Here is a 21,511-nt window from a genome sequence, read left to right on the forward strand (position 1 = left end):
TTTTCCTCTGGCTATCAGATCTTTCCATTTTGAGTCCCAGTTTCCTGTTGGATATCTGTTTGTATATTTATTTTTCCTTTCAATAATATAATCTATATATAATTATAGTCTGCTAGATAATCTTACCATTTTTATTTCCCATTTTTGGTGCTCTTTCTATCCCAGGGTAACTGTTGCTTTTTTTGCTTGTATCATATTTTTACAATATCTGCACATTCTTTATTCCTGCCTTTACCTTCCCTTTTCTGAGTAAAAAACCATTTTTATTCTGCTCTATTTTTGCTCAGATACTTTCTCCATCTCACACTTTATTTTCTATAAAAATGTGTACCTTGTCACAGTCCTACCACATATGTAAAAGGTTTCTTGTTTCACCACATTTATACCAACATAGTTTTGATGTGCTTTTTGTAAGATGAGCTAAATGATGTGGAGTTCGATACCATTTTGTCAATATGTCCAGTTGTGTTTCTTTAATCCTTAGGTGCTTAAATCTTTAAATTGAATTTATGCAGTATTCAATGTCCTTCTCATTACTGTTTAATTCCTTTTCCCATACCTCAATCAGTATCAGTTTCAATTTGTATTGTTTTTCTACTGTTTTCCTATACGTACATAAATCCCACCATTCCTTTCTCCTCTATTTTCCATTTTAAGATTTGGTCTAGATCTGTTTCTGCGTCTTCCTTTCTCTTCTAATCTATAATCCTCTGACTCATTTCGTGCCATGATAACCAGCTACTTTGTTTCAGTAACAAATCTTTGTTTACTAGAACACATCCCCATTTATGCTTCCAATGAACTAGTGGAATATCGACTTAAGAGTGACCCAACTTAAGAGTGTTTTGAGTTAAGAGCCATTGCTCAGCCCAGCTTTCACTTTGACATGCATGCAGCATTTTGAGTTAAGAGGGAGTGCTTGGGTCAGAGGACATAGCTTTAGGGCTTCAAAGGAGCAGCCTCCATGCCTTGTACTCTTGTCCGCTTTGGGAAATTGCTGCCATTTTGTTCTTTTCCGCTTTGAAGAACTTTGAGTAAGTTGATTTTGTGTGATTTTTATTCCTGGCATGTTTGGCTTCATGAAGAGAGGGAGGGAGAGGGAACAAGAGAGGGAGGCAGGCTGGAACAAGTAGCGTATGAAGAAAATGATGCTTCTGCTTCTTCACTTTGTGCTTTGTTTTTCTAACCATTTTAAAGTTAATCTTTCTTTTTATTGTTCTATGTGAATGTGCATTTATACATTATTTGTTATTTATAAAGTGCATTTCTTATTTAAAAACACGTAATCAAAATGGGGGAGGTTTGGCTGGGGCTGGAATGGATTAATAGCATTTCAATGAGAAATTAGCTTTAAGATCAGAGCGATTTGAGTTAAGAGCTCAGTCACAGAGTGAATTAAACTCTAAATTCAAGGTATCTCTGTATATTCTTAATCTGTTTATTTAAGTCATTGCTCCACAGCTGTCTGAAGTAAGACTCTCCGGAGAGCTATGAATTATAGAGAAACAAATTGCATACCATGCAAATCAATAGCCACATTCTTTCAGTAGGTTCTTCTTTTTAGTTACTGAATTTATTCTGTAGCACTTTTTTCCAGAAAGAAGCTTTACATTCTTTCCAGACTGTTGATATGAACGTCTGCATTTCTGACATTCAGTCCCCTGCGCTTCTTAGCCTTTTGCTCTTGCCAAAAGGCTAAATGACCAAAACTAAAATCAACATATGTTGGTTTTTAATTAGATACTGGAAGTGAGCCAGAAGCCTCAAAGAGAAGCTGTAGGTGAAAGCAGTCCCAAAGATTGTGACTTTATTGGGCTACTAACTGCCTAGAAGTTAATAACTCTGCTTACTCATTAAAAAAAATCTAATTTGTGGCTTGTCAACTGAATAGTTTCAAATAATTTCCCCCTGTACGTCAAACTGTAGTCCTAGGAAGATTGCTGATGAACACAGAATACTAGCAGTTTGTCAATTGATTCCCCCCCCCCCCCTTTGGCATATATGAAGCCGTGGAGTCAGTTTTCCATGAATCACTTTCTAAAAACACTGTAATGGAAGAACTCCCTTCCCACCACTGAGTGACTGAGGCATTTAAAATGTGCAGAAACGTCATATGCTCACGGGTCTAAAGGCTTTAACAAAAGTCAGGGTCATTGTCTTTTTAAGAATTGTCATTCAGATATCTCCAAGAAATGTGTAACTGAAAATAACTGCATAGCTTTATTGTATTGGTTGCCTTCAGCAGCTGGAAATCAAAGGAGTGCTGTCTGGGAAACAGAACTTTCTAAATCTTCTATTTTTCTACTCTCCACCTCCTTCTTGGCGTTATAGCATTTGTCTTCAGATGGGCCATACAATGACACACGTTTTCCCACCTTATGGTAAATACTGAAATATAGCCAACTTCATAGGAATCAACTTCATAGGGAGCCCCGGTGGCGAAGTACGTTAAAGCACCCAGTTGGAGACCGAAAGGTCCCAGGTTCAATCCCCGGGAGCGGCGTGAGCGGCAGCTGTTAGCTCCAGCTCCTGCCAACCTAGCAGTTTGAAAACATGCCAATGTGAGTAGATCAATAGGTACCGCTCCGGCGGGAAGGTAACGGCGCTCCATGCAGTCATGCCGGCCACATGATCTTGGAGGTGTCTACGGACAACGCCGGCTCTTCGGCTTAGAAATGGTGATGAGCACCAACCCCCAGAGTCAGACATGACTAGACTTAACGTCAGGGGAAAACCTTTACCAACCTCATAGGAATCAAAACATTGTCAGTCAAAATTAGAAATATTTTTGTTGAAATTTAAAAAGGTATAAATATACCTTTTTATTTTGAAGCTGGAGCTGGTACACTAAGATGGGATGTAAATGGATCAGATGGGTAGAGAGGATAGTGGGCACTGAGTCTCACAGGGGAGGATGGAGTGTCATTGGAAGAAGGGAAATTGTGATTTCTTTCCAAATTAAAAATATGAAAAATGAGTTACAGGTGGCCGCATATTGTTAACTCAGAGTAAAATATTATGTGCAGTTCAAAATTATCAAAATCACTTCAATACAGAACTTGGAAAATTGCATTTTATCGCAAAACATGCATATTCTCAGCATGTTCAATTCCTATACTTTTCCTACACAAATGCCATAACTGGACACTAGGCCTCACTGGGGAAAGATGGACACTGAGTCTCACTGGGGCAGAAGCGGATGATATTGATAGAATGAGGATCAGGTAATAAGTCTCACTGAAGCAGAAGGGATGTAAGTGGATCAGACGGGTAGAAGGAAGATTGGGCATTGAGTTTTGCTGGGGCAAATGGGACACAAGTGGTTCAGCTATGGTAAAGCGATTCCTAGGCTGTGCTGGAGGAGGAAATAGGATGAAAACAATCCATCCTTTCTAAAAATAAAATATAAGCCCCACTAGCAGCTGGAGAGGAGCCCCCAGTGGTGCAATGGGTTAAAGCCTTCTGCTGGCAGGACTTCTGACTTGAAGGTTGGGTTGCTGTCCTGAAAGTTGCTGGTTTGAATCCAACCCAGGGAGAGTGTGGATGAGCTCCCGCTGTCAGCTCCAGCTCCATGCGGGGGCATGAAATAAGCCTCCCACAAGGATGGTAAAACATCAAAAACATCCAGGCGTACCCTGGGCAACGTCCTTACAGATGGCCAATTCTCTCAAACCAGAAGCAATTTGCAGTTTCTCAAATCGCTCCTGACACAAAAAAAGCAGCTGGAAAGCTGGAGAGAAAGGTAAAGAGTGGAAGAAAAAGAAGAGGAAGAAAAAGCTAACTGGTCAGTTTAGGCAACAATATTTAAAACTGCTGTGCTCATTCATTCACTGGAGGAAGGGGATTTGATGTGTGAACTATCCAATGAGAGTGAATGGTGGATGGTAAGATTGACAGGAAGCCAAGAAATGTAATTGGTTGATAAGCTTATGCAAGCTTCAGGGAGGGGGAGGGGGACTCAGGCTCTGTGATCATGTGACTTACAATCGTTCGAAATCGTGAACATATTGACAAGCCAGAGTCTTTTTGGATCCAACTGAATTTAGGGAGGGTGATGATGTGTGGCTTTCCAGACCAACTTGCATTCCGATTGAAAGGTGTAAGTGGGGCCTAAGTGCCGTCCAGCTGGGACAGAATAATGGAGTTGGGCATAATCCCTCGTATGGATTCAGTCAATCACCATCAATTTGCCTATGAACCATCTACACACATCATGTGGCAGAGAGTTAAATAAAATGTTCAAGTTTAATAAATTAACTTTTGTATAAAAACTTGCTCAGTTTATTATGTGCAAAAGACTATAGTACAAAGTTCATAATTAAAGGGTGCATAATTTAAAAATATCAAAATTACATCTCGTTGTGCTGAGAGGTGGTTTGTTTTCCACCAAATAAACAAATTCCAATGCATTATTAAACATTAAATCTCCTTCTTTAAATTACAATTACAAAAGTACAATAACAACAGCCAAGTGGTTTAAGTTACTTCTAATTCAATATCATTACCATGCAAACAATTAAATACTTAAAAGTTGGTCCTTAAATCTAGATAAATTTAAAATAGCAGCGTTTATGTTTCTGTACAATCAACTTTGTTCAGCAGTAAAAGCTAAATATATAACATTTGAAACCATACACTTTGTAAAAATAAATCTTTAGCTGTACATGACACTATCAAAATCATATTGTTCCACAGGCAATTATTTACAGGCTTTTAAATCAACAATTGATTTTTGAAAATGAAAACTTGAAAGAATATTCAATATACAGTACTTCAAAACTGCTATTAGCTTTAACTTGAAAACACATTCCTGTGCCTCAGGTTAATGACAGCTAGAAGTTTTGCTATAGTGTGTACTGACTGAAGTTAATATTATACTGGGCTTAACTAATTAACAAATATATTATCTATTCTTTTCAGGAGAATAAATATGTGCAAAACCAAATATGATCAATTGTAAAATATTCCATATCTTTTGTCTGAAGTTTGGATGACTTAAGGCAACACAGGGCTGTATCTAAGTAAACCCCCTTTGCCAGGAGATCAAGGCAATTTGCGTTCACTATTATTGGCAAATATATACAAACTCAAATCTGATAGCCTTGGCAATTCTCCTCTATTAAATATAATGAATATTATACAAAAAAATCTTTAAGAAATAGCAAATTTATTTCTACACAGAAAAATGAGTGCATTTTTATTTTTAAAAACAACATTTCCACATGGTTCTAGATAATATTGTCCTTATATTAAGAGATAGAAACATGAAAAGCTTTAAAGGCACAATCAGAAGAAAGCGATTGCTACATCCGTTATGCTTTTCTGGTCTTCTTATTCTAAACCAAAGCCTTCTGCATTCGAAATTCCAATAGTCAACTTTTGCTTTAGCTCCTTTTTGGTCTTGTAAGGAGGTAGGCAGAGTTGATTGAAGCAAGTGTGGGCAACAGGTAACCTGGATTATTTTAAAGAACAAACTCATTTTTAAGTGGAAAAAATGCAGTTGACTAAATTGCTGAAATGCAATGCTGAATGCACACAAAGAAGTATTCTGTGCTGTGAGTGAGGTGGCTCCCGACCTTAGAGATGTTCTCTTTCTGGACCACCGTTTAGGAGTCTATGCTACCATATAATCCAGTTCAATGCAATTAATCTGCATTCTGAAACTGGATTATATGGCAGTGTAGATGCAGCCTAAGAGAACATCCCAGAATCTTGAGGTCCTTCGGATAGAAGCTGATCACAGAATCGCACTGGAGGACCTAGAGGTTCTGAAAGAGAAGACTGTGAAATCGCAAATAATTTAATCTTCAGAAATAAAATCCACAAATGCCAATTGTCTTGGGCAAAACTACTTCAAATTTCAGGTAGAACGTGTTTCTGTAGTGCTGATCAATTTCTAGAGGTAGTATTTATGTGATCTACTTGGTCCCTGGCACAGAAATCCCATTTTCTGATGCATGGCATTTCTTCTCTCCGTAACGGCACTTTCTATTTTTTCTACAATACAAAGACACACTGTTCTTCAAAAATACAGTCTATTGTTTTTAGAAAGTTTAATAAGCCTTTATTTCAAGAAGGATTTTTCCTCTCATTTTAAACCCTGAACAGGAGATTCTAGGAGAATTGGGTTAAATATAAATGATTAAAATTAATTTGATTTTTTCCACAAAGCACATTAATAAATAATATTTAAAAAGTAAGGATAATAAAATATATATTTCTTTACCAATCTGTTGATGCTTCACTCTTTGAAATCTTGAAACTCAAGTCAGTCATTCCCCCAACAGGTACTCTATCACTCCCCGTAGCAAAATGTAGCAGTTTTTTTTGAAGCTCAAGTGGAAATTCAAGTACTACTTCCCAAAAATATCTATAGCAAACATAAATAAAATGTTAGCTCCCATTCACTATTAGTTTTTACTACATTTCAATATAAATTAGAATTACAAATAGAGGGAAAATATGTCTACCGGATAGTGAGATCTGTTTTTTGATATCCATCGTATTGTGTGTGCTTTTGGAGAGCATGCATATCCAGTTCAGGGCTTCCACAAACTAGAATTTCAACTTCTTCAGGACGAAGCAGCTGCCAAATAAGTGTATTTGAAAACAAGATCACATAAACTCTTTCAATCAAAAAACACAATATTTATGTACATTTACTGAGTTGTACTTTAATTATAGACTTACATATTAATTCAGATTGATTGTATGGTGGTGTTTATGTATGGTACTGCTAAGATGTTAAGAAATGAAACTATGGTGTTATTATAATCTACTGTTCGGCACTTTGTACACTTATGGTCTTTCTCAGTTGCAAGGTCAGAAATTTAGCCAGGATTTCCCATGTAAGAGCAGAAAATGTCCACTATTGCATCATGCTGACTTCTACAGAGTTAATCTTTAAAAAAATACTCCTCTATTTGCAGTCTTGCAATGAATCCCCTCAATTACTTCTTGCACTTCTTGCACCACTATCTCATCATTCTTCTTTCAACATTACTAGCACTGTTTTTGTTTCTTCACAACACACTCCTCCCTTGCTTACTGCAAGGTACTCACACTTCTTGCTCTCCAATCTTTTGTAATCTATTTCTCACCTCAAGCTTCACCCTGTAGCATGTCCCTCCTTTCTTGGAATCCACTGCAGGTACCACTTGCTCTCCATTACATTCTATATCTTCTCTCTCTTCATGCGTGTATATAATGCATTCCTGTCTCACACTCTCACTTAATTCTTGCACTCTGACCCTTAGACTCCTCACTCTAGCATCACTCTTATGGCTTTCTGCACCCTTAATTCTCTTGTTTTCTACATCTCAACACTCACAACACTTGATTTCCTGCCTCTCTCATTGCCTCCAAAACCACTCTTTCCATATTACTAGGCACTTTTCTCTTCCTTCTTGCAGTCAGTAGCTCACACACTGTTTATTTTTGTCTCTTCTACACTTTCCCTGCCTCTTCTTGTTACTTCACTATGCACTTCTCACTTACATTGCATCACTCACACCACTTGCTCTCCCATGTCTTCCATCCCTTCTCTAGTCTTACCGCACATTCCAATTTTTGCATTCCATCACTTTCTCCTCTTGTGCTGTTCTTTCCTACAATCATGCTGCTCCTTGCAATGCATTTCTCCCTTGCGTTTCTCTCATCTCTTGCATTCCAGCACAAACACTGCCTTTCCCCCGTTATGTCCAGCATTCTCCCTTCCTTCACACTGCATCCCCAGTTTCTATGTCCCTTGCATCTTCCACTCTGCCACTCACACAGCTCACTGTCTTGCAACACCTTTCCTTGCCTTTCCCCATCTTGTCCCTTTGCTTGCCCCATTTGTGCTGTTGTCTTTTCTGCTACCTCACTCCGCTCGTCTTCACAACGCTTCCCTACCACCTCCCTTTCGCATTCTCTTGCTCACATCTTAGACTTTCCTGTTTCTTCTCACCTGTCTCTTCTCATGTCCTCACTATGGACCCCCCTCACTTGTTTCTTGCATCCCACCACCTGCACTACATGTTTACCAATGTCTCAATTGTGTCTGCATAATTGGTTCCCCATGTCTCTTACACCATCCCTTGTCTCATTTTGCAGCATTGTAGCATGCTCCTCCCTTGCTCCTTGCTCTCCTGTACCTACGCTTCCCACCTTCTTCTTCTTACACTCTACTGTTCACACTGCTCAACATCTTAGGTAAGCATTTTTAGTTTTTGTTCTTACCATTAATGCATACGAAGCACAGACACTGTGAAATCCATAATAAAATGCTGCAAACTGCTTGTAGATTGATTTGTTGAGAAGAAAGTCTACATAAAGCTGCACGTATTCTGCAAATAAAATAGTTGTGACTTTATTTTTGTAAATATTAGCCATGTATATTGTATCTTAGCCTAAATATTGCTATAATAAATATTATTTGGCATTCCACTATTATTGCCAAGCAAAATTTTACAAACTTGTTCAAAAATAGGACATTTCTTTTAAAAAAAATAAGGATCTACATTTGTACACTGAATGTGTTATCTTATACAATACCTTTTCTATTCTGATTGGTAACTGGAATTTTATCGCCATTTGGCTTTAGGTTGTAACATTTTATGACTCCAAATTCTTCTTGAAAAACCTGGTAAGAAAATGTATTATTTATTTATTTATTTCATTTCTATACCGCTTTTCTCACCCCTAGGGGCACTCAAGGTGGTCTAACAACATAGTAAATGGCAAAGATTCAATGTCTCACAATGATATAAAAGAAAACATTACAAGTCTAAAAATGTACACATAACCATAAATAAGCAAATTAACACAATGTAAAACATCAGACATACCATTAAACGTTAAAACATTCAACATTAAGGCATTTAAAACATTGCATTGATCTCGTGATTGCCTATAGCTGCTTACACATTGCAATCATTCACCAAAAAAGGCAAAATTACTGTGATATACAGATTAGTATGGCACATCAAGAAAGTGGTTCCCAACCTGTGGTCCGTGGACCACCACTGGTCCCCAAGAACTAAAATTTGGTCCACGGTTTCACGGTTACTAGACCATTGCAAAAAGAGCAACTAGTCTCACAAAACCCCCTTATAGTGTCAAGGTAACGGCGATGTTGGGAGGGGAGAGGCTGATGGCCCACAAAAGGTGCGACAACAAGCCTCCTGACTGTGTTGTTGAAGGCTTTCATGGCCGGGATCACAGGGTTGTTGTATGTCTTTCGGGCTGTGTGGCCATGTTCCAGAAGTATTCTCTCCTGACTGCTGCTTCTCTTCCTCTTCCCTCTCACTGAGCGGAGCCATTTGATGTGGTGCCTGGAAACAGGGGTGCCTTGGTGTCTTCATTTTTAGGCCTGTTTCTGGGGTTACTTGGGGTGCTGATTAAGAAAATAGCATTGGATAGACCACATCAGCTCTAGATTATTAAATATGGTTTTGTGTGGGTGAGCAGATGGCGACTACTGGGTGGCATATGTTTTGTATCAGAAACTAAAGCTGATGTGGTCTATCCAATGCAATTTTCTGAACCAGCACCCCAAATAACCAAACCGAATCTAAAGTTGAACACAAACTGATTTGTAACCCTTGTTACAAATCAGTTTGTACTGATTTGTACTAATGTTGGAAAGTGGTCCCTGGCCAAAGTGGTCCCTGGTTACAAAAAGGTTGGGAACCACTGCATTAGGACATAAAAGATCTAGATTCAAATTCCACTAGCAATGAAGCTCTCTGTGCATCTCACTGCCTCACAAACCTCCAAGGATTATTGTAGGGATAAAGTTTTTTTTCATGTCAGGATCAACTTGAGAAATTGCAAGTCGCTTCTGATCTGGGAGAACTGGCCATCTGCAAGGACGTTGCCCAGGGGATGCCGGGATGCTTTTACTATCCTTGTGGAAGGATTCTCTCATGTCCCTGCATGGAGCTGGAGCTGACAGAGGGAATTCATTCACGCTCTCCCCAAGTTGGACTCGAACTGGCAACCTTCAGATCAGCAACCCAACCTTCAAGTCATCAGTCCTGCCAGCACAAAAGTTTAACCCACTGCACCATTGGGGGCTCCATAGGGATAAAGTGAGGAAAGGAATATTCTTCATTAATCCGTCTAACGTTACTCTGTTTTATCTAAACTACAATTACTGACCTTACCTGATGTGAGTTCTTATATTTGGTCCTTATTGTCAAAAAGACCTCTGTGCTACCTGTCCAGACCATATTGATTAATCTTTCCTCCTGCCTGCAACCATTTCCTTTCATAAATAAACCCTCACTATCCCCCCTTCTCTTTCTTCAATCTTGCATCTGACACCATTTCCCCTTGAACATCAATTCTGCCAGCTGACCAGTAAAGTGTAATTTCTAATTTTTTAGAATTATTATTTTTAGAAGTAAAGCTAATTTCATTTTAATGTTGCTATTGTTAGAATCGAGACATAGAAAGATCTACCATAATAGCTTTGTGTGTTCTATTTTTCAATGATTGTATACCTATTATACCTGGAAAGTTGAATAAAAATCTTCTTCAACATTCCCTTCATATGACAGAAGTTCATTTAGTCCATGAGCCAGCTCCTGTAAGAAAAAATTATAATAAAAATAAAAATAATAAAAATAATAACAACAGCTTTATTTATAGGCTGCCCTATCTCTCCAAGGTGTTCTTCCTATCATCTAAATCAGTATATGGCACAGGGGTTCAGTGGGAATGAAGGAATGTCTATATAATAATAAAAAGTATTTGTCCTAAAGGATCTTAAAAGTAAATGTATGTGTGTTCCTCTGTTGACAAACTGAACCTAAAAATATGCTTCTTTATTCCAGGCTAGCTTAAACAAAACCACCTAAATCTTCCTTTTAATATATTTAACTGAGGTTCTAGTTCAAATGTTTGCTTATCAGGTGTACCTCATTTTTAAACTCTGATCATACCTCAGATACTAAGAGCACATTAGTTCATATTGCTAATTCTGAAATCTTAGTTTTTATTCTGCTGTGTGCAATGGTACAAGAGCTTTCTGGAGAATGCAAAAACAACAGTGAAATTTGTAATATCCATAATACTTGTCCAAGCCTATAAGCAGAAAATATAATCTGCATGACAATTTTGTTCATTTGTCAGGTAGGTAGGTATTTTGATGTTCAACTTTCAGTCTGAAAGATTTGCAGGGCATGATTTGGAAGGGCTTCATAATATATGTTTTGTAGATCTTAATAAAAAATAGCATTGGAAACTATGAAGATCTTCTACTGGCTCAGGATTAGGACACACCACAGCTAAACTAACTAGCAAATGAGACCAAAACATTTCAATAGGTTGCAGCACATGCACCTCACCTCTGTAAAGATTCTCTTGTTGGATACTACCCTCAAGTACTCAGAATTGCAAACCTTTCAACTATGGATAATTGCAGCACTATTCTGTTTATTTTTTTTTCATGTCAGGAGCAACTTGAGTCGCTTCTGGAGTGAGAGAATTGGCCGTCTGCAAGGACGTTGCCCAGGGGACGCTTGGATGTTTTGATGTTTTTACCATCCTTGTGGGAGGCTTCTCTCATGTCCCCGCATGGAGCTGGAGCTGATAGAGGAAGCTCATCTGCACTCTCCCTGGGTGGGATTTGAACCTGGCAGCTTTCAGGTCAGCAACCCAACCTTCAAGTCACGAGGCTTTAGTCCACTACGCCATCGGGGGCTCCGTATTCTGTTTATGACAAGTATAATCTACTACAACTGACATGAGCAAAGTATAGGCATTAGTCCTTACCACTGATAAAATGCAATTTATTAATTCTTAGCACCACAATGTGTTATTTTTTTGGTGGAATACAGGAGCTTTGCTATGCTTGAATAAGACATGATATATTTAATTCTATGCAGTCTCCGGGTTACAAATATCCAACTTACAAACAACTCATAGTTATAAACAGGGCCGGCCCAAGGAAATTTTCAAGTGTAAGCGAAACAGGATTTTGGTGCCCCCCCTCAAAAAACCCAATCACCGAGAAATAAAAGGTAGAAGGTAGAGGTGAATAGAATGGATAAAAGAGTTTACCTTACAACCAGAAGTTTATTAACAACATTATGTTCATATAGTAACATTACATAGAATTAACACCAATCTTGCATTTTAATAAATAAATATTTTAATAAACTTTGCAACAATTTTAATTTTTTGTTATTTCTAGTCTACAAGTACTACACAAAGGTTTTTCAGACTTCGGACTAGCTTCAGATCAGTTTTGTTTGGGAGAACGCAGCCCCAGGAGAATAGACATTTCCTTTCTCAGGAAGTGAACTCTTGTCCTTCAGAAGTGCCACGCCAGCGTGGACCATTGTAATGGGTGTAGCAAAGCAGGGGAAATCCAGTCATGAATCAATCAGGGCCAGCTAACACCTCCTAACAAAGTATTCCCATCATCAAAGTCTGGTAAATCCTCTGTTTTCTCACGGGCACAGACGGTAGAAGCACATACCTGAATTCTGAGCCTGAATACATTGCACAAGATTTCCCTATCCTAAAATGATACATTTTAATATATTGGGTTTATGGTTCCCGTCCCCTTGATCTGGTCATGTAAGTGTGATTTATCGTTATAATTGTACTATTTTAGCTTGTTTAATAATGTGTGTTATGTCGTTATGTAATGTTGTGTTGCTTTTATGACTGTAAACCGCCCTGAGTCCCATCCGGGAGATAGGGCGGTATATAAATAAAGTTTTATTATTTTATTATTATTATTATTATACCATATCGCAAAGAACACCACTCTGAAAACAGGGGAATTCCAGACAGGAAACAATCAGGGCCGGCTAACACCTCCCAACAAAAAATTCAGTCAGAGAGGAAACAGCCAGGCTGTAAATCTGCAAAGCCATTACATCCTTATCATTTTTCCTAATTGCAGCATTCATACTTACCTCTAACAGACAAAAAAAACAATCAGAAATATTGTATATTCACAACCTTTAAGAAATAACATCCCCTGATGGCACAACATGTGAAAGCGCTGAGCTGCTGAAATTCTGGACCGAAAGGCCGCAGCAGGTTTGAATTGGGGGACCAGAGTGAGCCCTCACTGTTAGCCCCAGCTTCTGCCAACCCAGAAGTTCAAAAACATGCAAATGTGAGTGCATCAATAGGTACTGCTCCAGCGGGAAGGTAACGCCGCTCCATGCAGTCATCCCACATGACCTTGGAGGAGTCTACGGACAACGCTGGCTCTTTGGCTTAGAAATGGAGATGAGCACCAAACCCTAGAATCAGACATGACTGGACTTAATGTCAGGGGGAAAACATTTACCCTTTAGGGTTGTTGTATGTCTTTCGGGATGTGTGGCCATGTTCCAGAAGTATTCTTTCCTGACGTTTCGCCCACATCTATGGCAGGCATCCTCAGAGGTTGTGAGGTATCCAGAGGTTGTGAGATCGCCCAATTCTCCCTTAGTTCCTGGACGCGGCCGCGTCCAGGAACTAAGGGCGAATTGGGCGATCTCTGCTGTGCGCGTGCACAGCAGAGATCGCCCAATTCGCCCTTAGGAAGTAAGGGAGAATTGGGCGATCTCTGCTGTGGCGCTACGGGCTGCTGTCGACGCCTCGACAGCGCCCCTAGCGGCCAGCGCCCGAGGCCGCCGCTTCAGCAGCCTCATATGTTGAACCGGCCCTGGTTATAAACAGGGATGAGACAATAAGAAGTGAGAGAAATCTATCCCTAGGAAGGAAAATTCACTCCTGGAAGAGTTATCATGGGGAAATGTGTCTCAGTTGAAACTTAATCACCAACTCTTGTTTCCACAACAAACTAAATTTTTCAAAATCCAATTATCACAAGGACAGAAAGTGAGATGAAATCTTCTGAACAGGGGAACAGACAGCAAAACAAACATGATAGGGGTGTTAGCCGTTCCCTTTGCTTTCAAAAGCCTCTCTCTCTCCCCCCCCCCCTCTCTATGGCATTACACTTAAAAATGTACCTGTTCCAACTTACAAATAAATTCTTTTTTTTAAAACAGTTTTTATTGAATTTAAAAATTTTCGTACAATAATTACTTTTATCACATAGCAGATATATAATGTATCATACAATGCTTGCATAATTATTTTATATCTATTTTGTTGATTTATATCTACTACAATGTTAACATTTGTCCATCTATATTTCTTCACCACTGTGTATCCCCCCCTCCCGCCCCGAGCCACTTCTTATACATTGTCCAACCAAAATCTCATTTCTTCCTGAGGCGGTAGCCCTCCATCCCTTTTTTGAAGTCCTTTCTCAATAAATTTTCCCCATACATCCTCAAAATCATTTTTTTTCCATATCCCTCTTTTAACTTTTAATTTGCATGTTAGCTTATCATTTATTGCCAATTTCCATACTTCCTTATACCATTCTTCAATCTGAACATTTATTACTTTTCTCCAGTTCCTTGCTATAAGCATTCTTGCTATTGTCAATAAATTTGTTATTGCTTCTTTTTCTTTTTTATCCATCTTATTGTTATTATAAATTGATAATAATGCAATACCAGGGCTTCTTTCCAGTTTGATGTTCATTATATCCTCTATCTCTTTAAATATTTTATACCAAAATTTCCTTACATATTTACAATGCCACCACATATGTATATATGTTCCCACTTTCTGACAGCCTCTCCAGCAATTTTTTGGATGGTTTTTATTAATATTTGACATTTTTAATGGTGTTAAATACCATTTCCAAATTATCTTATAATAATTTTCTTTAACTCTTATTGATAATTTTTTCAAGTGCCTTTGTTTCCACAATTGTGACCATTCCACTTCATTTATTTTCACCTCTAACTCCTCCTCCCATATTTCCTTACGAGTGGTATTTTTTTCTCTCTCCTTCTTTTATTCCACCCAATATTCTATAGATTCTACCCGTTACACCTTTCAATTTTTTTATAATAATCTGTATTCCTTCCATTTTGTATTATTTGTTCAAATTGGTTAGGTTCCTTCTCCTCTTTATTATTTTTTACCCAATTCTTATACCATTGCTCTAGCTGAACACCATGGAACCATGTCAATTTTGTTTCCCCAAATTCCTCCTTTATCTTTTCCTTCTTCATTCCACTCTTAGTCCAGTCCCCTATTTTGTCTAGGTTTTTTCCCTTAATACTTTATCCATTATATTTTTAAAATTTTTGGGGAACTTCCTTTCCATTATAACTGGAATTATTTTTGAACCCTCCGGTATTAATTTTTTCTTATATTTAATCCATATGTCTAATACATTCTTTAACATTGGGTTTCCAATTTCCCTAATTTCCTTTCTTGTGAAATCCTTAAAAAATATATTCCGTATTTCTTCCTCTACTTTTTCAGAATCTATTTTTAACCATTCTATATTGTCCTTGTTCCGACTTATAAATAAATTCAACTTAAGAACAAACCTACAGATTCTTATCTTGTCTGTCACTTGGGGACTGCCTGTATATGAAAACGCTTGGCCAAAATCAACAGCTGAAGAATATAAAAATGTGGTTAAAGATCAATATTTATGAAATCCTATAAAATGTCAAGAAAATAAGTATTTATAAAAGTTGCTGGTACCTACCGGCATAACCTGACATAGATCATCAATAGTGACGCTACTAATTCCTACTGGTGTACTCTGGTCACATGGCACGATGGGAGGACTAAGCAGTTTTTTATAGCAACATGGTGGAAATCGAATATCCAATGTAATACTGTTATAGACAGCTAGTCCCATAAGCTATGTGCTGTAAGTTAAGTTTTAAACATAGTTGTGTTATGCATTATCATACTACTGTTTTAGTAACCCTTGAACAAAAAAGTTTAACAATAGCCTGAAAATAATTTTAAGTAAAATACAAAAGTATTAAACTTATATTTTGAATATTGATACTTTCATAGAAATCAATCTAATGTTCTGCACAACAAAATTAACAGAAAATCATATTAATAAATCAGGAATTCCTTTGCAATGTTGGCATTTATACAAAATCATACAAAATATGAATCCTTTAATACATATCAACAAGAAGCCAGAAGCAGTTGAGGACTACAGTTTAAAACATTAATTTGTTTGGGCTACAATTGACAGTGGCCATCCTGGCTGGAGGATTCTGGGAGGTAAAATATGAAAAAATAATGTTTCCAAGCTCTGTTCAGGATTACCATATATGTATTCAGTTGTTAATATTCTCTTTCGTTGCTCATACCGTGCTTTCAACGTTTATCAAAGTTGTTGTTGTTATTATTATTATTATTATTATTATTATGAAGGATCAGACCACAGTTGTGCTGAATCCACAAATCTTTTACAGTGCATTATAACTTCTGCAATTAAAAACTACTTATGCAATGGAAAAATAATAGTTCTGATAATGGAAGTGTAGTAAAAACTATATCCTACTGAGTTGCTTGCTTTCATACTTGAACTGAGTAGTCAATGACACAAATATTGATTTCAAATACATATATGTCTACACTGATCCTAATGGTAATGAAAGGAAAAATAATTTAAACTAAGAATACACGATTCAATTATACATGACATATCATATCTACTGGGCATACAGCACCTTCTAGTGGGCAGAAAAGGATACAGCTCCAACCAATCGGAATTCAGAGTAATTATCGCAGTTCAAGCTGCTGAACCAATGGCAATGAGAATCCTTATGATATGCAAACATGCCTGCAGAATAAAATAAAATGTTTTACAATGAAATTCTATCACTTATTCCAAATGATGTTATCCAGCCAAAATCAGAAATTTTCAAACCCTGTTGATTTCCGAAGAGCACACACTCCCCCCCCCCCCCAGATTTCTTTGTGTGATGGTTATGTTAATTATATTTCTGTACAGTTGGTATATTATACAGAAGAACTCTTTAAATTGTCTCGGATATTTTAGAAGATATTCAAAAGCATTAGATTAAATTAGATATTCAATTGCATTAGATTAAATTAGATATTGTAGGTAGTGCCTGGGTTTATTTCAGGTACTGTCTTCACTTTTATATCATTACTTATTATATTAGCAGTGTTAAAATGCAAGTGCCATAGAAGAAGACAAATGTGGAGAGGAAATAGTGCTATTAATCGAACAAATAATGAAATCATAGGCAACATCCAAATGTAATTTTTATTTGTTTTTAGCTAGACTTATGCATTTATTCAGTGTTCTTGTTTACAATCATGACACTATTACTATGATCACAAATGCCCCCCATTCTACCTTAATGTTAGCAGCCTCATTGAACAACTGAAAAACAGTTGCACCTAAATTGCCAGCAACTGTACCTCAATTGCCCTTTCCAGTGTGTGTGTGTGTGTGTGTGTGTGTGTGTGTTATTTATTTAAAAACAGAACAGAACATGAAAATCAACCAGGAAGGCATTTATTTATTCTCACAGAACTGGTATTCCAGTTTATTTAGTAATCTAGAAGAGCTTCAATTTAAACATTCACCATAGTCTGGATGAAAAATCTGTCGAATCAGAAGAAGAAACCATTCTTTTGTTAGGCCACCCATATCAAGACCAGCTTCTCCAACAAATGTGACTTTCAATTTCTTTTTCAAATCTGCTCTCTTCCGTGTCAACTGTTTAAAAGATCATGGGAGGGGGGGCGAGGAGAAAAGAATTGCAATTAGGAACAAGAAACAGAAATACTGGCTGCAATCCTATATTGTGTTGCATATCCACTTAGCTATGAATGCTTTTCCCTGTCTTCACTTGAGATGTATGTGTGTTAATACAGCAAAAAAACACACTTATCTAGATTTTTTTCCAACAGACCATTCATTATTAGATCAAGTGTTGGGTCCAGCACTATTTCCTTGTTCAAGCTCTGGAGCTGAAGACTTCTGCAGTCTGTTAAACCAGCTTCCTATTTTAACTGAACTGGGAAATCCTGGACTATAAACCAGATAAAAAAATCAGGTAAGTACACTTTAGATACAATCACTTTATGGTAACTGAATATATTATCAGTTCAAAGTATTACATATACTTTTAAATCATCTTAAAATAAATATTTTGTGTACCTCATCCAATGAATCACTAACTAGGTGCATTCTTCTCACTTTGACATTTAGGAACAACATATTCATATCAGGTCTTTGCCTCCGAGACACTTTGTCCACAAGGCTTTGCTGCACAGCATCAAGGAAATAAAACAACAAGAGTCAGGGATTAACAAGTGTGTATTGTTATTTTTATGTCTTATGTAAGATTATGAATGAATGAACTAATTATTCCAACAAAGCTTTACAGAAGAATGAATGCAGGAGGGAGGAGCAAGCAAAACACCCGCTCTCACTTCTTTTGCAAGATCTCAAGAATCCCTTCCCTTCCTGTCAGCTCAAGGAAAAGGTGCGGGTTTTTCTTTCCTCCCGAGGAGGAGCAGCCAGAATTGGCCAGGGCTTCGTAGCTGCTTCTCCTTGGAGGCTACGCCGCTTTCCTCCATGCGCTGCATGGTGGCTGCTTCTCCTCGGGAGGAGAGGTAAACTTCAGCTGGCTGAGTTTCAGGACGCGGCGGGAAACTGCTTAGGATAGGAACTTTCTAAACTCATTAATCGTTCTGAAAAGTGCCTAATTTTGAATGGGGACTATGTTTAAAAGTACTATTGAAGTATGGCTTTCAACTGTATATAATAAATATTTTATCCTATACTTCGTTAATTTTTAATTCCAAAACGTAACATACTTTGTGGATAGCCCTCATAATAATATTTAGCTTCATATCAGAAACAGAAATTTACTATAGCAGTTTAAATGCACAAAAATGAAACAGAACTTATTACACTGAAGACAGCATGATGAGTACACAGTGGGCTCTTTGCATCCATTGGTTCTACATCCAAAGATTCAACTGACTACAGCTGTAAAATATTTTTTTAAATCCAAAGAGTAAATCTTGATTTTGTTGCATGTCAAGCACTATGCTAATGTGTAAGCTTACCCTGTTGTAAGCCTCCCAACATTTCACAGAACCCCAGACTCTCTCCTAAACATGTTTGAGTTGTTCAGCATTTCATATATAAGATATCATTGACTGCACCACTATATATATATAATGGGACTTGAGAATCCATGGATTTGGTATACATGAGGAATCCCAGAAAGAAGCCCCAACAGATCCTAAGGGCACCACATAGGTTGCTGGTGGCACAAATAATCATACTGACACAAGCACAGCCTGAAAATTAACTAATGAGTCTCAGAAAATTAACTACCGTATTTTCTGGCGTATAAGACAACTGGGCGTATAACACGACCCCCAACTTTTCCAGTTAAAATATAGAGTTTGGGATATACTCGTTGTATAAGACTACCCCTCTTCCAATGCACACCAAATAAAAAGACTATGGTAGTGCAAACACGCCTCTTTCACCCGTCTGGCCCACCCTTGTATCCTGTTACCGTACCTCCTTCTCTGCCTCTCAGATCTTGTATATGCGCACCTGTGCCGCTTCACTGCAGTCCTCAAGAGCGAGATCTGAGAAGCAGAGAAGGAGGTACGGTAATAGGATACAAAGGCAGGCCAGACGGGTGAAAGAGGTGTGTTTTTCTGGGCACAGTGCCACTCTATCTCTTTTTTCCATACCCCAGGCGTCCCGGATGCCTGAAGCTTGCTCCACTCTTCACTTACACCTTCCCAGTCCTCCGCCCTTCACTGACACCCCCCTCACCTCATCACTGGGACCGTGTTAAGTCACTTTTTTCCACGAATCCTGGTGAGTGGATTTTCTTCTACTGTACTTGTACAGCGGGGCCCTTGCTGCTTTCATATGGTCACTGCATACGGTGGGGATGTGGCCGCTGCTTTTTTTGAGGTCCCCCCACCATATCCGGTGACCACAGATTCTCCAGTCTGGCTTGGAAGTTTCAGCACCCACCCTATGAGTCCCTGACTTTTAAGAAGATTTTCCTGGGTTAAAAAGTAGTCGTATACATCAGAAAATACATCAATTCTCTAAATTAGACTTCGGTATTTGCTATAAACTAGCTCTTCCTTACAACCAACACTTTAAAACTTCTGGTATCATATCTGAAATAATTAGTCACCACTTATGGAAAAAGGAAAGAAAAAAGAGTAATTAAGAGATGAAAATAAGCATACTTAACTGTAAATGTAAACCTGAATTTCTGGCACCATAGACTTGCCTTTGACTTTGGCATTAACAAAAACATGAGGGATTAAATCTCTCACATAAATGTTTTCCTACTGTATCATTAATAGATTTGAATGCCAGTTTGTTTTAGTAAAAATTAGGCCCATGGACTGCTAAGTAGCAGCAACACTATTTCAGATGCTTTAGAGCAGATCTAGTAAAAGTGTTAGTCCATTGACCAGAGTTGGTCTGTAACTACCAGTTGCTTGGTCTATGGCAAATTCAATCAATCAATCAATCAATCAATCAAAACTTTATTATGGCCCAAAGACCCAATTTTAAGCATATGTTTTATATTTTATACTGCATTTAACTGTTTGTAATAGATTTTATATGCTGTTTGTTTTTAATGATGTGTCGGCATCAAATTGTTGCCAATTGTACGCCGCCCTGAGTCCCTTCGGGTGAGAAGGGCGGGATAGAAATATTGGAAATAAATAAATAAATTTCCTCAGTGGTAAAAGGTGCACAACTGCAAACAGATTAATAAACTGATATGACTAATTAAACGCAGGACAAAGACTATTGCAAATTCCCATGAAAGACATACACAATTAGAGTCAATAGAAAAAATGCAATCCCTGGCACATTTGAAAAATAGAATTGTTGGTTCCTCACATCAGAAAGTCTGAGAAACAATGCTCTTGGATCCAAGAAATAAATTGTCCTAGAGACACTTCACTCTGAGAACACAACCTGAACTGGCCAAAATGCAATACAACTACAGGGTAATAAATAAATAAATGCTACTACGTGTTGTTGAAGGCTTTCATGGCCGGGATCACAGGGTTGTTGTATGTTTTCCAGGCTGTATGGCTATGTTCCAGAAGTATTCTCTCCTGACGTTTCGCCCACATCTATGGCAGGCAACCTCTGAGGATATATATGAATATATGACCTACTGACAGACCCCACCTGGACATGGAAAGCGCCTCAAATGTATATTTAAATGTATAATTATGTATATTTTTAATGTATATTCTTAATTTTATTGTAATTTTTAATCTCTATATATGTTTATATTGTAAGCCACCCTGAGTCCCCTGATGGCTGAGAAGGGCGGGGTAGAAGTGATGTAATAAATAAATAAATAAATAAATACTTCTGGAACATGGCCATACAGCCCGGAAAAATAAAACAACCCAATAAATGCTACTGACTATCCTTTAGCCAATATTTAATCTGAGGTAAAATAGTTTCCCACAATATTTGATCTTTTATTATTATGCTGAATTTAGCTATTGGTTTCAGGAATAATTTCTGACTATTTAGGTTTACTTTCCTTAGTTTCCATTTTTGTGAAACATTAATTATTGCTATCTTATGTTGGGTTCATTGAAATGTAAT

The 21,511-nt window shown here is 37.7% G+C and overlaps 1 protein-coding gene across 2 annotated transcripts in view; it reads right to left on the minus strand.

Annotated features, from left to right (window-relative positions):
- Positions 1 to 4,226: 4,226 nt before the first annotated feature.
- The window catches only part of hectd2 (HECT domain E3 ubiquitin protein ligase 2), a 53,515-nt gene continuing 36,230 nt past the window's right edge, over positions 4,227 to 21,511 (minus strand). For both annotated transcript variants that reach the window (XM_062976179.1, XM_008115314.3), the window contains exons 12-21: positions 18,035 to 18,142; positions 17,458 to 17,590; positions 16,593 to 16,681; positions 15,578 to 15,736; positions 10,497 to 10,571; positions 8,536 to 8,623; positions 8,221 to 8,327; positions 6,471 to 6,586; positions 6,227 to 6,370; positions 4,227 to 5,452 (exon numbers count right to left, since the gene is read on the minus strand). In XM_062976179.1, coding sequence (XP_062832249.1) covers positions 5,332 to 5,452; positions 6,227 to 6,370; positions 6,471 to 6,586; positions 8,221 to 8,327; positions 8,536 to 8,623; positions 10,497 to 10,571; positions 15,578 to 15,736; positions 16,593 to 16,681; positions 17,458 to 17,590; positions 18,035 to 18,142 — 1,140 coding nt within the window. In that variant the 3' untranslated portion in view covers positions 4,227 to 5,331. The remainder of the gene's footprint in view (positions 5,453 to 6,226; positions 6,371 to 6,470; positions 6,587 to 8,220; positions 8,328 to 8,535; positions 8,624 to 10,496; positions 10,572 to 15,577; positions 15,737 to 16,592; positions 16,682 to 17,457; positions 17,591 to 18,034; positions 18,143 to 21,511) is intronic.

This window comes from Anolis carolinensis, chromosome 3, assembly GCF_035594765.1.
Source record: "Anolis carolinensis isolate JA03-04 chromosome 3, rAnoCar3.1.pri, whole genome shotgun sequence".
Classification (NCBI taxonomy): domain Eukaryota; kingdom Metazoa; phylum Chordata; class Lepidosauria; order Squamata; family Dactyloidae; genus Anolis; species Anolis carolinensis.